This window comes from Monodelphis domestica, chromosome X (genome assembly GCF_027887165.1).
Source record: "Monodelphis domestica isolate mMonDom1 chromosome X, mMonDom1.pri, whole genome shotgun sequence".
Classification (NCBI taxonomy): Eukaryota; Metazoa; Chordata; class Mammalia; order Didelphimorphia; family Didelphidae; genus Monodelphis; species Monodelphis domestica.
The window spans coordinates 9,741,255-9,755,600 of record NC_077235.1 but is presented as its reverse complement, the minus strand read 5'-3'; the positions used below and the strand labels follow the sequence as shown (position 1 = coordinate 9,755,600).

General features: G+C 51.3%; 1 protein-coding gene across 3 annotated transcripts in view; it reads left to right on the top strand.

The window, feature by feature from the left end:
* The window catches only part of DRP2 (dystrophin related protein 2), a 34,473-nt gene that overhangs the window by 8,134 nt on the left and 11,993 nt on the right, over window positions 1-14,346 (top strand). For 2 of the 3 annotated variants that reach the window (XM_001364344.3, XM_007507785.2), the window contains 11 exons: window positions 1,984-2,164; window positions 6,767-6,912; window positions 8,027-8,183; window positions 8,771-8,891; window positions 10,540-10,808; window positions 11,169-11,315; window positions 11,882-11,960; window positions 12,781-12,841; window positions 13,062-13,123; window positions 13,342-13,416; window positions 14,023-14,224. In XM_001364344.3, the coding sequence (XP_001364381.2) occupies window positions 2,048-2,164; window positions 6,767-6,912; window positions 8,027-8,183; window positions 8,771-8,891; window positions 10,540-10,808; window positions 11,169-11,315; window positions 11,882-11,960; window positions 12,781-12,841; window positions 13,062-13,123; window positions 13,342-13,416; window positions 14,023-14,224 (1,436 nt within the window). In that variant the 5' untranslated portion in view covers window positions 1,984-2,047. Of the gene's footprint in view, window positions 1-1,890; window positions 2,165-6,766; window positions 6,913-8,026; window positions 8,184-8,770; window positions 8,892-10,539; window positions 10,809-11,168; window positions 11,316-11,881; window positions 11,961-12,780; window positions 12,842-13,061; window positions 13,124-13,341; window positions 13,417-14,022; window positions 14,225-14,346 lie in introns of all 3 variants that reach the window. The other variant, XM_056809764.1, reaches the window with a different exon arrangement.

Below are 14,346 nucleotides of genomic sequence, written 5' to 3'. Positions count from 1 at the left end.
GCTTGAACTTGCTCATGAAAGCTGATTGTTAAATTTTTAGTGTGAACTTATACACCTTTGAATTTAACAAAAGCCATAAATCAGGACTTAATTTTGTTGGTTTCCTAGACTTAAGGAAGTAATGGAAAAATGTTAATAATCAGCTTAAATTTAAAAGTATGTCATGAATACGTTTTTTTGGAGTGATGATTGTTAAACAATAAATCCCTGCTACAAACTCTTTGAGGTCAGGGACTATTTCCATTTTTTTCCTTTATACCCCTGGCCTCTAGAATAGTACCTGGAGTTGAGTTGGCTTTTAATCAATGCTGAAATGAAATTCTCCAGGACCATACCTCTCAAATCTTTTCCAAGGAGCTCTCTATCTACCCCTTCTCCATCCTGTACTTGTGAAGCTAGTTTGAAACCCAAGTTCACTTTACTTGTATCCCTGTTGAATTAAATATAATTGGATTGTGCCCAGTGTTCAGTCTGTCAATATCTTGACTGTTATTCATCTCTCCCAGCTTTATCACTTGAGAACCTGATAAGCAGACATCTATAACTTGGTCTGAGTCATTGATAAAAATGTTAAACAGGCCAGGGCCACCTAGAGAGTCATTCCTGGAACGCTCTACTTGAGCTCTCTTGCCAAGCTGGTCATTGGGCATTGAATGACTACCCTTTGGGCTAGCCAAACAGTTGCAAAGCTATTTGATGGTACAGTTGCCTAACACATGTCCCTCTATCTTTTCTTTAAGGATAACACAAGAGTGTCAAATGTTCCACTAAAACCAACATGCCCTTGACTACCATGGCAGCGAGGTTGGTTAGTTCAGTATGTCTTGTACTTGATTAGGTCGGCCTGGCTAGCTGATTACTCAAGGGCAAGAGTGGAGTTGAATTTGCTGATGGGAATTTAGTACCACTGCTCCCTTGCCCTGGCCTTGCCCCGGAAGTCTTCAAGCAGAAGAGTCTGGATGGCCACTTTCGGGGTGTGCTGAGATGAGACTTGTTTTCAGGAAGTGGGTTCAGACTCATTGGCCTTGCGGTGTCCATCTAGCCACTTCTCACACTTCCTCTGTTCTCTCCCCTTAGAGTACAAGTTCATTAGCTTTGGGAGAATGACATTGGTCCCTCCACATACACAGTTTGGAAAGCAGTTCAGCCAGCATGTTCATTGGCTCATAGAATCCTTGCCTTAGAGATCATCAAGTCCAAGACCTTCATTTAATAGATGAGGAAACGGAGGCCAAGAGATGTGAAATGTCTTGCCTGAGGTCTCAGATGAGTAGGTAGTCTTTGGCAGAGCCAGACCTTGCATCCAGGGCTCCTGAGTCTATTGGCAACACTTGTGACTCAGGCACTTAAGGTGCCTTCGGCAGCTAGGCAGCACAATACATAGAATGCTAGCCTTGGAGTTAGCAAGACTGGAGTTTGGATTCCTCCTCAAACACTTAGTAGCTAAGCCACCTTGGGCAAGTCACTTAACCTCCCCCACCTTCAGTTTCCTCATCTGTCAAATGGAGATAATAATAGCATCTTCCTTCAAGGGTGATTGTGATGGTGGCCAAGTGCTCTCTAAATGCTTACCCTTGTTGTTGCTTTGTCACTGTACCCCCAGTAGGTGCAGACCAAAATCTGATTGAGAAAGGAAGGTCTCTTCCATGTTGGGTGGAGTCATTATCTCAGCCTCATTGTGGGGAGATCCTTATCCAGTGGAATGGAGCAGAGGGTGGGGAGGAGAGGCAGCCATTCGGAGTTCTATAGTATGTTTTGCCTCATAGACCCCATAAGCTTGGACTTGGCCAGAAAACTGATTCGGTTGTCACCATATTTCATGCCAGAAGTTGGCCCCCACCCTTTTGAGCCTTCGCTTTTTTCTCTTTATTCCTTGTGCCACCTCCACAGGGCAGGCCAGGCCGAGAGATAAAGGTCAGCATTGGATGGTGAAGCTGCTCCAGAGCCAGGACCTAATGCAAGTGCTCTCTGGTGCTTTCTCAGGTGCTTTTGTCCCTCTGCGCTACCCTGCACACCACCCACCACCCCCTCATGAGCTGCTGTTCTGATGCAATCCATGGTCATGCAGGGATGTCCCTACACCTTCCCACGATGTCATGAGTGGCGGGCAGCCGACCAATCCCAGCACAACGGCGGCCTCAATACCACCCGACCACAGCTTCAGGTAAGAGCCAAAGGACATTGATGGAACCTCAAAGACCTCATTTACCAGGGAGCAAACTGAGTCTCAAGAAGGGAAATTAACTAGTCTAACATTTCCCAGGAAGTTAGAAGAAGTAGGATTTGAACCCAGGCCACCTGGATTCTAAACCTTTTCTACTATGTAAGGCCATCTCTGATCATCAGTAAGGAAAGCATATATAGGAGCATAATAGAGATTTAGAAATAGAAGAGCCATCTGGGCCAATAAAGGTGAGTGGCCCAGAAGGGCCAATTGCCTGGCCCAGGATCACACAGGAACAAAACTAGCTCAGGCCCTCTGCCCCCAAATGCAGTGATTAGATTTGATCTTCCTGATGGTACCACTCAGTCTGATGGATGTGGTAGATTTCAGGTGGAGGCAATCAGGGCATGCTGCTAGTCCAGGAAAGGGCATCTTTGTGTGTGTGCAGTAAGGGTCCATATGTATCTATTGCTCCCTATGCACGTGCTCAGTCTTTTTGATGTCCAGGGATGCTGCTTTTGGCCTGGAGGATCTGTCCGAATGGCCCTTCCTCTAGCCAAAGCCATGTAGATTTTCTTCATTCCCTGCTACCATGGGGGAGGAGTTTAGAGGGCTAGGTGAGCAGAGCATCCCACCCCCAGAACCAAGGGCCCAATTTAGCTGGGAAGGGTCCCTTGGCCTGGGAATGCCTCTGCTATGCCTGACTCTTAAGGGCAGGCCATATGCCTACCCACTGCTGTCCAAGGATAAGGAGTGATCACTCCTGAGTTCAAGAGTTTTAAGTGTGGCTATATTTCAGCTCTTTCCTACATCCCTTCTTAATTCTCCCTCCCCACACCCCATCCCCCAGGCCTCTCTCCTTTCCATTGGTCTTTTCCCACTGCTTTCTCTTTTATCTCCCAGTTTAATTCTAGCATTCTATAGGGAGCATCATCTGTCTTAAGGTCTCCATCTCTAATGATAGGATACTCAGGAAGGAAGGGTGGCCAAAGGCTTGCCTGGGGAAGGCTGTACCTATCTTCTCCCCACTCCTTAGGGCCCTCAGGCCTGGAAGAATCTGCTTGTCCTCGGCTCCCTTCAAAGTCTGAACCCAGTCCTAGGGTTTGCTTCCTCTTGGCCCAGGAAAGTAGAATCCAGGGCCCTGGGAAAATCAGGTTGATTGGCTGTTTACTAAGGGTGGAGGAAGAAAGAGTGTCCTTAGACAGCTTGGGAATCTTGGGCCCCACACACACTGGGAAAGCCAAGCAGGAGAGAGGCACCAACCCCATGAAGGAGAGAATCAGTCCAATTCTTTAGCTTGGGGTTGAGGGGTATGTTTGGGAGTCTAGAAGCCAGGGGCCCACAGCTGGTTCTGCAGTGATGACTCACCAAGAAGGACTGTGCGGGTGGCAGCTAAATATATATGGTACCCAGGGAGGGAACTGGCACAACACATGGGCACTGGAGAGCAGGGACATCTCAGGAGGGACACAAGGGGAAGGAGAAGGTAGGATGGTCAAGAGGCCTGAAGAGCGGTTTTCTTCTGGCCTGTCTCCCAAAGATGGAGATGGAGAATTGGAAGCTAAGATGTTCAGCAGAGAAAGTGGTTCCCTGGGCAGGAGAGGAGGTGGGCCACACTAGAGGCCAGTCAAAGGTTTGCCTTTCCTAGTCCAGTTATCTCCTTAGACATTCCCCTTGCAATCTGAGGACCTGGGGGCAGGGGAACTGGCCTTCTACCAAAGGTTGGCAGTGCTCCTTCTAGGCAGCCGAGTTTAAGGGAAATTTGGTAAGTGATGATGATATCGCTCAGCTCCCTGCCCCACCCTTGGCACCTTCTCCCTCTGCCATACCCTGCTTTTTGTGCCCAAGGCAGATCTAGCTTGATAGAATGCCAGACATGGAAAGGACATTGGAAGCTGGAATTTGCTTCCCCTTACTTTGAAGAGTGGAAAATCAAGGAAAGTCCAGAGTGGGGGAAACTTGATCAAGGTCACACAGCAAAATAGTGGCAGTGCCTAGGCTCTGGGTGACCAGCACAGAACTGCCACTTGCCTGTTCCGCACAAGCTCTGAGGCAAGCCAGGAGCCTCCAAGGAATGAATGGCTGTGGGGTGGAAGTAGGGAGCAGAGCTCAGCTCTAGAGTGATGGGAGGAAAGGCTCAGGCTGCCAAAGAGAACACAGAAAGAAGGGCAGCTTGAAGGTGAGCAGCCAGGTCCAAGGACACCCAGCCCTGCTACTTGGGGGCCTTCAGCATAGTAGGGGCAAGGGAGGGGCAGCAAGAAGGGGATGTATCCAGCACAGGAGGGCCAGGCAGCTGGGCCAGCTATTCCTGTAGGTGGGCCTGAGCATGAAAACAATGTGCAGAGGGTTCTGTGGGAGCAGCTGAGGACGGGAATGGAAACCAACTCTTTTGGCAAAAACAAAGTATTTTCCGTTGGGAGGTGGTAGGGAGGGGAAGCCTCCAGGCCTGGAATGTTAACCTTTCCCCAGGCAGGTCTGCTGGGAGGAGGAGAGAAGGTGGTGCTGGAGGGCCAGGCCAGGGAGAAGCCCAGCAGAGGCCTCTTTGTTCCCAGATCCTGATGGCTGCCGAGTGTAGCCTTGCCTCTTGCCTGTTGCTCTGATGCTCCATGTATGCCCACAAAAGTCACCTTCCAGCTGTCCAGGCTCTGGTCTTTTCCCCCTCCAAACCCCCCTCCCAACGCAAACACTTCATTTCGGAGACAGGGCAATCCAAGGTTCTGTCCCTTAGGCTCTGTGGGTGGCGGGTGGCAGGTGATGACAGAGGCAGGCTTATAATAAGAGCAAAAGAGGCGAGCTCTCTGAACCTCGTTTTCCCTGTGAAACAGGAGAATAAATATAGTCCTCACCTACAGGGCTGTTAGGAGACTCAACTGAGGATATGTGGAACATGTTCACCAATGTGAGAGCATCCTCTCAACGCCAGCCCTGTTACTAGTAGTGTGACTTTGGCTATAGGGAGCACTGTTTCCCAAGCTTAGAGCTAGTGTGCATTGGATAAGAGAGAGTGTCAGGCTCGGAAGCAGAAAGACCTGAGTTCAAATCCAGCCTGGGTCACTAGTCACTTAACTTCTGTTTGCCCCAGTTTCCTCAGTGGTAAATGATGGGAATGATGACAGTGCCAGCCTGCAAGGTTGGAAGGATGAAATAAGAATGCCTGACACGTAGTGAGTGCAATAGACATGCTTATTCCATTCGGGGGCATTTCTTGGTGGATATTGTTCATCCTGAGTGCCAGCAGCTCTCCCCATTTGGTGTCAGGGGGCACCGTCTACCCTTCACTCCCATTCCCCCAGAGGGCCAGCCTGTGGAAAGAGAACATTCAGCTCTGACATGCTATGCCATGCTAGTCACTCACTGCAGGGCACTGGAAATCTTGGTGTCCCACTCCTGCCCTCCCCACCCCCGGGCAGAAGGAGCAGGCTTCCCAGGATGACTGAGTCAGGAGAGAGAGACAGAGACAGAGAGACAGAGAGAGACAAAGAGAACAGAAATTCCACATGGACAAAGCTATGATTCACCGGGAAAGCCCTGCTCTAGCCGCCCCCCTCTAGATTCCTGGGGGGTCAGTAAACAGGGTGACAGTGGCTGACTGCTCCCGCCTCCCAGCCCACCAGCCCACCCGCTTGCTGAGAGCAAATCCACCTCCCTTGATTGAGGCCAGTGCTCTATCAGGAATTGGCCAGGCAGTGCCCAGGCAGCAAGCAGGGTGAGGACATTAATGCCCAGGCCGATGGAGCTGCTGCTGCTGACCAAGGCCACTGAGGAGCCCCTTCCCAACACAGGTAGGGTCCCTTCATGTGGGGGGGGGAGGAAGATGAGGGCATAGGAAACGGTTTCTAGACTGCAACTGAATTCTCTTTCCTTCCCTGGTGCTCTCTGGGCCACTCTTGAGGTCCTGCTAGTGCTCAGGAGGTGTGTGGACCCTCAGGATTCCCTAGCTGAGTCCAGTGTTTGGGCCTTTTTGGTTGCCACCCTGTCTCAGGGGCCTCAGAGATGGGGACAAAGATGCTGCCTAGGAGAATGGCTATTACAGTACTGTCCTGTTCAGAGGGAGTAAGAGGAGAGGAGGGGAAGCTGTTCCAGAGCTCCCTGGGGGAGCCTAAGCCTGGGCACCTACAGCACATCTAGCCAAACCCTGGAATCAAGTCCTGCGTCCAGTATAGAACCTGGTCCCCTCTGAGGCCCAAACTCATAGAACAGGTACCAGGCAGCATTGAAAGAGAGAGCTGCTTTGCCCACAATTCCTTATGCAAAAGAAATCCCCATCCCAGGTGTCATCCCTGCATTGCTTTTCTGCACAATATGGGCTTGGTGGTGGGTGATTGCCAGAGAGGGTTAAGATCCTGGTAGGGAACAGAACTCTTGGCTCCTCTGTGTATTTACCCCTCATGCCATTAGGTTTTTGTTCATCTCTCTTTATAAAGTGAGGCAGATAGACTAGAAGATGTGCCCTTCTGCCTCAAACCTTGGGACTCCCTGACTGAGGCTCCTAGACCCCTAAGCTTCACCCTTCCTCCAGATTTGTGGCTTCATGGGCCACAGCCTTGGCATAGCAGTGTCTCCTCAGTCACTGTGTAACTTGGCATCTGTGCCTCTGTCCAGGTTAGAGCCACAGCTGCAGCTTCCCAGGATGGCACAGGGCTGACCTGTCTGAGGCAGCAAGTCCTGAATGGTGCCATCGGGCCCCTGAATGCTCCAGCCATGAATCTGTGTTGGAACGAAATCAAAAAGAAGTCCCACAACCTCCGGTAAGCCCAACAGACATGACATGGCCCCAGACCTCCAAGCTTTAGCTCAGGGCCTATTTCCTTCCATTCCTCTGACTCCCAGGGGCCCTTGGGCTACCTCTGCCCTAACGATTTCTCTCTCCATTCCCATTACTGCTTTTCCCAACCATCTCTGGTCTGGTGGAAGGACCATCAGTCTGGGCAATAAGGGACCTGGATTTGGTCTCAGATGTACTCACTTCATTTCATCCTGTGAAGCTACCTCATTTGCCATAAAGTGGGGGTGATCACTGTGCCTCCTCCTCATGGGATTGTTGAATCTGCACCCAGCAGAAAGGACTGCCCCCTGCCTCTGCCTCACCTTCTCTCTGTCAGGGTCTCCCTGGCTTTCTTTCTTGCTGACCCAGGCCAGTGCCTTGCTTCCTTTCTCCCCACCCTGACCTGGGGCTGCTCCCCACTGGCCAGATCCCAAGTTCTGGATCTCTGTTTGAAGGGGGTTTGGCAGGCCTATGCCCTCAGCTTCTAGCTTTTTATCAGGCTGAGGTTCCTCCCATCAGCGCAGCTGATCTGGCTAAAGTATCACCTTCTAGTCCCGCACTGGAGCTGTCCTATCCCTGTCTCTTTTCTGAGGGCAAACTTGACACAGCTTTCCTGGCCTGGCCTGCTTGGAGAACTCCCTCTTTGCTATGGACACCCATTCCACTTTTGAGTAATTGATCATGAGGAAAGGATAGGCCCCAGACTAGACTTGGGATATCACTGGTATAGGGGACCCCCCACCACCATTAAGAAAATCCCTCTCCCAAGGCAGACCACCTGCTCTGCAACTTCTAGTCTTGGGGAGTGGCCCAGGGTGCTAAGAGGTCACACTGCCAGCCTACGCTGGAGATGAGACAACTCCAAGTACACAAAGCCATGTCTCTCTTCCCTAGGCCATGCTATTGGAAGTTTTCCCTTATCTAGATAGACTTCCTTTAACTTAGGCCTAGTTGTAGCTTGGCTCCGGTTTCCTTCCTCAGAGACAGGACACCCCGGTAGCACCTCAGGCCAAGGTAATCCAGATGAATTAGTGGAAGGAGCCACCAGGTAAGTGAATTATTGGCCATTCACAGTCCTTCTGGTCTACTGCCTGCAGGGCTCGACTTGAGGCCTTCTCTGATCCCAGTGGGAAGCTGCAGCCCCCTCTTCAAGAAATCATCGACTGGCTCAGTCAGAAAGATGAGGAGCTGTCTGCTCAGCTGCCACTCCAGGGGGCCGTGGCTCTGGTACAGAAGGAAAAGGAGACTCACTCGGTAGGTCAACATTCCAGAGCCTTTGAGTCCAAAGGCCATGGGAGGACCACTAGGCCAGCCTCCTCCTGCCACCTGATGCAATCTCCTCAAGAACAGCCAATCTCTGCTCGGAGACCTCTGCTTCCTTCCACTTCTGGGCAGCTCTGATTGCTAGGGAGTCCTTCCTATCGAGCTGAAATCCACATTCCTGTGTCTAGCTTGGCCCTTCGAGGCCAAGCAGAACAAGCCTGGTCCCTTTTCCAGAGACAGTCTTTCAAATGTTTGAAGGCAACTCTCAAAGGCCTTCTGGGTTGCCCCTCTCCATCTCAAAAGGCCACAGTTCCTTCAGCCTTTCCTACCTACTCTCTTTTTGAGTTCTACAAATGCCCTTGTTTGTTACAGGAAGAAAGAAGATCCCAAAGCCAACTAAACAATGTTGCTCACTTTGTATGTGGCCTGATAATGCCACTTCACTACCACTCATCAGAAACCTTCAGAGCAAGGAGCACCAGAGTCCCAGCTTAAACATGGCCTTCGTAGCCCCATGGATCTAGAGGAGCCAGGCCTTTGGGAGCCCTGGGGACTCTCACTCTTCCTATCCTTTACAGGCTTTTATGGAAGAGGTCAAGTCCCGGGGCCCCTATATCTACTCAGTACTCGAGTCAGCTCAGGCCTTCCTCTCCCAGCACCCGTTTGAAGAACTAGAAGAACCCCACTGTGAGAACAAAGGTGGGTGGCCTTCCTTTCTTCCACCTGCTTAGCATTTCCTTTTGCTTCCCTCCCCTGCCTTCTCAAAACTGATGCCAATGTCAGCTGTCCTAGGGGGAAAGATCTTAGATGGGGAGATTCAAGACTGGGGAGTGCAAGAGACCCCCCCACCCCAAGAACAGGAAGATGTGGAAACAGTCTCTCCATGTTGTGGAAGTGTTTGCTCTCTCATTGGATTTCAAAGCACTTTTGTGTAATTATATACTTCTTTTTCCTTTTGGTTGGGACCTGTGATTTCACTGGTGTAGAGAGAACTCCCAGTGTAGAAATGCCTCCCACCAGGGTAGCTGCATAGCTAGGTTATAATCCCTAGTCTTAGAGTGTTGCCCTGGGAATCCAGAGGGCAAATGACCAATGTACCCATGCTTTCATTGCCAGGAAATAGGGCTTCAAACCAGTTAGTGTCCCAACTCCACAGCCCACCCCTTTGTTATGTCTGGGTCCTCTTCTAATTTGGATGACATTTATCTGTGCACATGTTCTCACACACACACACATTCTAAGCTTGGGGTGGGGTGTGCAGGTTATGCCTCATTTCTCTTCAGGCTTCCTCCAGTGCCTGTCCCAGCCTCTTAGTGTTGGTTAAATGAATGAATGAGTTACTTCCAGGCTTCAGTGTCTCCTTGGAAGTGCAGGGAAAGGACTGGCTCTGTGATTTCTTTGGTATGGCCAACTCCTGGGTGAGGAAACCCCTTATACCAGTACAGGTTCTAGAATTGTCTGGGGGCCCTGAGAAAGTGAAGGGTCTTGCTCAGGATCCCGTAGCTAGCACGTGTCCAAGGTGAGACTGGCTATGAGGCCAGCTCTCAAGAGAGAGCTCATGTCCATCCCATACTGCCTTGCTGCTGTGATGATAAATCCAATGTCCTTGGAAAGGCCCGTTGTGATATTACATGTCATGGGGCACTCAAAGGCCAGCTTTAAAAGCATGACGGTTTTCAAACAGAAATGAAGGAGGGAATAAACAGGTTTTTTTTTCAAAAACTGCACAGAACAGCACCTTGCCTCGGGCCCTTTGGGATGATCCTGATGACTTCTGACTTCTCCCCTGGTCCTCAGAGGCCTGGCCCCCAGTAGTGTGGTCCAATTAGGGAAGGGCCCTGACAGATGGTTGGCCTGAGATAATCTTTGCTCCCAGGTCTCTTAGAATCAAGGTGCAGGGTGACGTCTAGCCCTTGTGGAAGTCCTTAGAGGCTAACCACCATCTCTAGTTGCTGCCAGCTCAGTAGGAGATTTTGAAACATTTGTGGGTACACACACACAGCATTTTGTTCCCTCAATATAACAGAAATGGGACAGACAGAGAGAAAGGGCACAGCTCTGGTCAGGGTTGACCCCAGTAGTAGCCTCCCAAGGGCTGCTTCTAGGCCTAGCCCCATCTGCTTGGGAGTGAGTGCAGGAAGCTGGAGGCTTCCTCCTGCATCAGGAGTTTTCCCACAGCCAAATCCCATTTTGAAGCTCCCACTGCCACCCCAAATAGCTTTGACTGATCCATACCCTGATATGAGGAGAGATAGCTTCCCTATTTTGGCTCCTCCCTGCCATGGCACCTTCTTTATCTGTCTCTCTTTCTGGGGTTCTTGCTGGCAACTTTGGCCTTCCTTGGCAGATGCTTCCCCCAGGCAGAAAATTCAAAACCTCAGCCGCTTTGTATGGAAGCAAGCGACTGTGGCCAGTGAGCTGTGGGAAAAATTGACTGCCCGCTGTGTGGATCAGCATCGTCACATCGAGCGAACCTTGGAGCAGCTACTGGAGATCCAGGGAGCCATGGGGGAGTTGGGGAGCACCCTAACCCAGGCTGAGGGCATCCGGGCTACCTGGGAGCCCATTGGAGACCTCTTCATCGACTCCTTGCCAGAGCACATACAGGCCATTAAGGTACAAGGGGCCTATATCCAATGGCTATTTGCCATGGGCTCCTAAGCCTGACCCTGCTACATCATTGCTAGACTGGACTCCACTGGGGGCCTAGGGCATCACTGGGTACAGGGGGCTGACTTGGGGCTCTGAGGGTGTCAATGGATTCAGGAAGACAGATTTGGGCTTTTGGACAGATTTTGGCATTTCTGAGGTGTGGAAGTGGGGAGGGTCAGAGTAGTGGGTGAGGACTTGTTTGCTCACCCTGGCTGGCCTTATGAGGGGACCTGATGAGGGACCAACTGGATGAGGAAAGAGGATAAGAGAGTGACTGCTGTGTCCATTGTCCCTACTGGGCATGAGATCTGTTCTTCCTGGTAGCTGTTCACAGAGGAATTGTCCCCAGTGAAGGAAGGGGTAAAGTTGGTGAATGAGCTCGCCCACCAGCTGGCCATCTCTGATGTACATCTCTCTATGGAGAACTCCCGGGCCCTGGAGCAAATCAACACACGGTGGAAACAGCTGCAGGTAGGAGTGAGGCCTAGCAGTGAGCTGAAGAGGGGAAGGAAGGTATAGGCATCAGGGCTGTGTATGACACACGTGCTGAAATGTGCCAGATGGGGCTGCTCCCTTCCCCACATGTGCCTGAGGACATTTCTCACATGACGGACCCCAGCAGCCCAATGGGAGCACTTCTTCCCTCCCATTTGGGGTAAGGTGGGGGAGGGGAGTCTCACATGCAGTGTGAGGGTTGCAGTTTGGGCACTTGGTCTCTAAAAGGTTCACCATCACTGCATTAGGCCTTACTGAGATGAACAGGGGAAAGGCCATCTGTCTCCCAGGGGTTAGGGAGGAACAAGCCTCTGGACCCCTGAGATGCAGCTCTGAATGGGTGAAACTAGTTGGGGTGAGATCAGGGTGCCCCTCCTAATATGGGAAACAGAGCTGGGATGCAGGAGTGACTGTGGCTTGTAGTAGGGGGATAAGGAGCTCAGGGGAGGTCAGGCCAGACCAGGGTTAGTGACTGATTCTGAGGTATCCAGAAATCTTTTGAACTTTGGACCCAACTTCATTCTTGCTCACTTTTCCCACAGGCTTCAGTTAATGAACGACTCAAGCAGCTCCAGGATGCCCACCGGGACTTTGGGCCAGGATCCCAGCACTTCCTGTCCAGTGCGTGAGCCAAGATGGGCATGGCTTAAAAGAGCAGCCCTAAGCTTTAGCCCATTCCAAGAGCATAACAGTCCCTTTTAGTCGTGTGGGGAGCCTTCAGGGAGGAGGGCTGAACTGGGAAGAAGCCCCAGTCACTGAGACCTGTTTGTCTCCAGATGGCCCACTTCAGGTTGGGCTAGCCTCAGGTTCTGACACATAATCAGGAGAGATCTCTGTCCCCTTAATGATGTTGAAGCTCTTCAGGGAGAGGGACTTTCAGAAGTCCCAAAGGCTCTGTGTCCTAAAAGCTTAGCAAGTTGATTGGGGGACCCTTCTGCTTAGTGTCCCTTGGCATTTGAATAACAAGAAGACGTGGCTCCTCCAATGTGCCACCATTCATACAGGATTGTGGGATTTGTGGGATTGACCAGGGCTAGAGATGGGACAGCATGTGAAGTCCTTAAAGGGTGCTGACAGGGTTGCTCATCATGGGCTCCAGAGAGCTCTCTCATTCCCCCAGTTAGGAATGGGCTATGCTCAAACCCAGTGTTAATGGGCCCTCCCCAGGAAAGGCTGCTAGCCTGCTAGGAGTATCAGGGCTTCTCTGGCTGGCCACATAGGCCCACAGCTGCCAAGAGACAGCCAGGCATGTATTGTTTTCTATCCTTGATCTGTTAGGGTGACCCTTAGCAAAATCTTTCCCCATGGGGGGGGTTGTCTAATGCCTTTGCTTCTTTAGCTCTGCCGAGGTCCCCCAAGCTAGCTCTCCAGTCGTCACGGGTACTGGGGGTTGCAGGGCAACAGAGCCAGTTTGCATTCCCTTTCTCTTTTCCCTTACCAGCCTCCGTCCAGGTCCCTTGGGAAAGAGCAATTTCACCCAATAAAGTGCCCTACTACATCAAGTGAGTGAGTGTGTTTGTGTATGTAGGCTGCAGGCAGAAGCAGTAGGCAGCCACCCGCCTAGCCTCTGTCTCCCTGTGCTGGCTGTGAGCTCCTTGGCTGTCCACTTTCACCCTCTTCAAGTTTCCCCTTCTGTATTCATGTGTGTGCATGTATGAATGGGGGTGGAACGGGATGGACAGAGCCTGTTGGGAATGATGCTTGTGCCCTTCTATTTTGTAGCCATCAGGCTCAGACAACATGCTGGGACCATCCCAAGATGACTGAGTTGTATCAAACGCTGGGTAAGAATGTCAGGGCGCTGAGAGGGCCCTCGGTGTGCTACATCAGCCCTCGAGGGACACCAGAGTTCCTATCCAACCCAGGGGCCATCTTTGTATTACTGTACGCCACTCTCAGAGCTAGGGATCTAGAGTCTGACCTGTTCACAATGGCCTTGTCCCATCTAAGCCATGATGATTTCAACTCTGGCCCCAGAGAGGTTTCTTCTTTCTCTTGGCAGCTGACCTGAACAACATCAAATTCTCAGCTTATCGGACAGCCATGAAACTCCGCCGTGTCCAGAAGGCCCTCCGCTGTATGTCTCCAGCCCCACCTCCCTCGCAGCCCTCAAGCCCCTTCCACTAACTTCAATTCACTCTGGTCAGAGTTGACTGGCTTATGGGAATGGGATGGGCAGTTCATGAGCCTCAGCCAGAGGCTGGGAGAGGTTTGGAATCAGAACCTGAGCCACACCCTGGGCCAATTTCCTCTTGGTCCCCTGGGGGGAGCCCCCAGAAACTCATGCGTTTGGGTGCATGGGTCTAGAGCCTGCTAGTGTTCCATAGGAGAGGAAAGAGAAATGCTAGTACTAGATGACTCTAGGTTTGCCCAGGGCTGCTGGCCAGCCAGGTACCAGACCTGAAAGTATCGAGGCATGGCAGCATGAACTCAGCACAGCTACACCTAATTCTACGGACTTAGGAGAAGAAGATACCAAGCTAGGCAAGACTGAGATTGGGGCTTCTTACCTTGGGGTTTAAGGGAGGTAATTAGTTGTGACCTCAGGGTGGGCTTGAATGTAGCATACTTCAAGTAGGCAAGGTTTTCATGCTGTTTCATACATGTTTCATGATTGTGCTCATGCTTGGCTTATATCTTTATCTCCTTGCCTTTGCCCTGGGGGCCCAATACTGGCCCACAGTGGACCTGGTCACCTTGAACACGGCTTTGGAGATCTTCAATGAGCATGAGCTGCAGCCCAGTGAGCACGTGATGGATGTGGTTGAAGTCATCCACTGCCTGACATCCCTGTATGAGCGGCTGGAGGAAGAGAGAGGCATCTTGGTGAATGTACCGCTCTGTGTAGACATGAGTCTCAATTGGCTCCTCAATGTATTTGATAGGTGAGCCAAGATGAGCCTCTGTGGACCCAAGGGAGCCACCAGCTCCCAATGAAATGGAGCCAGGCAGGACCAGGGCCTCCTGGGTGCCCAGGGTCCTGCCTATGCCAGTACTCAGCCTGTTT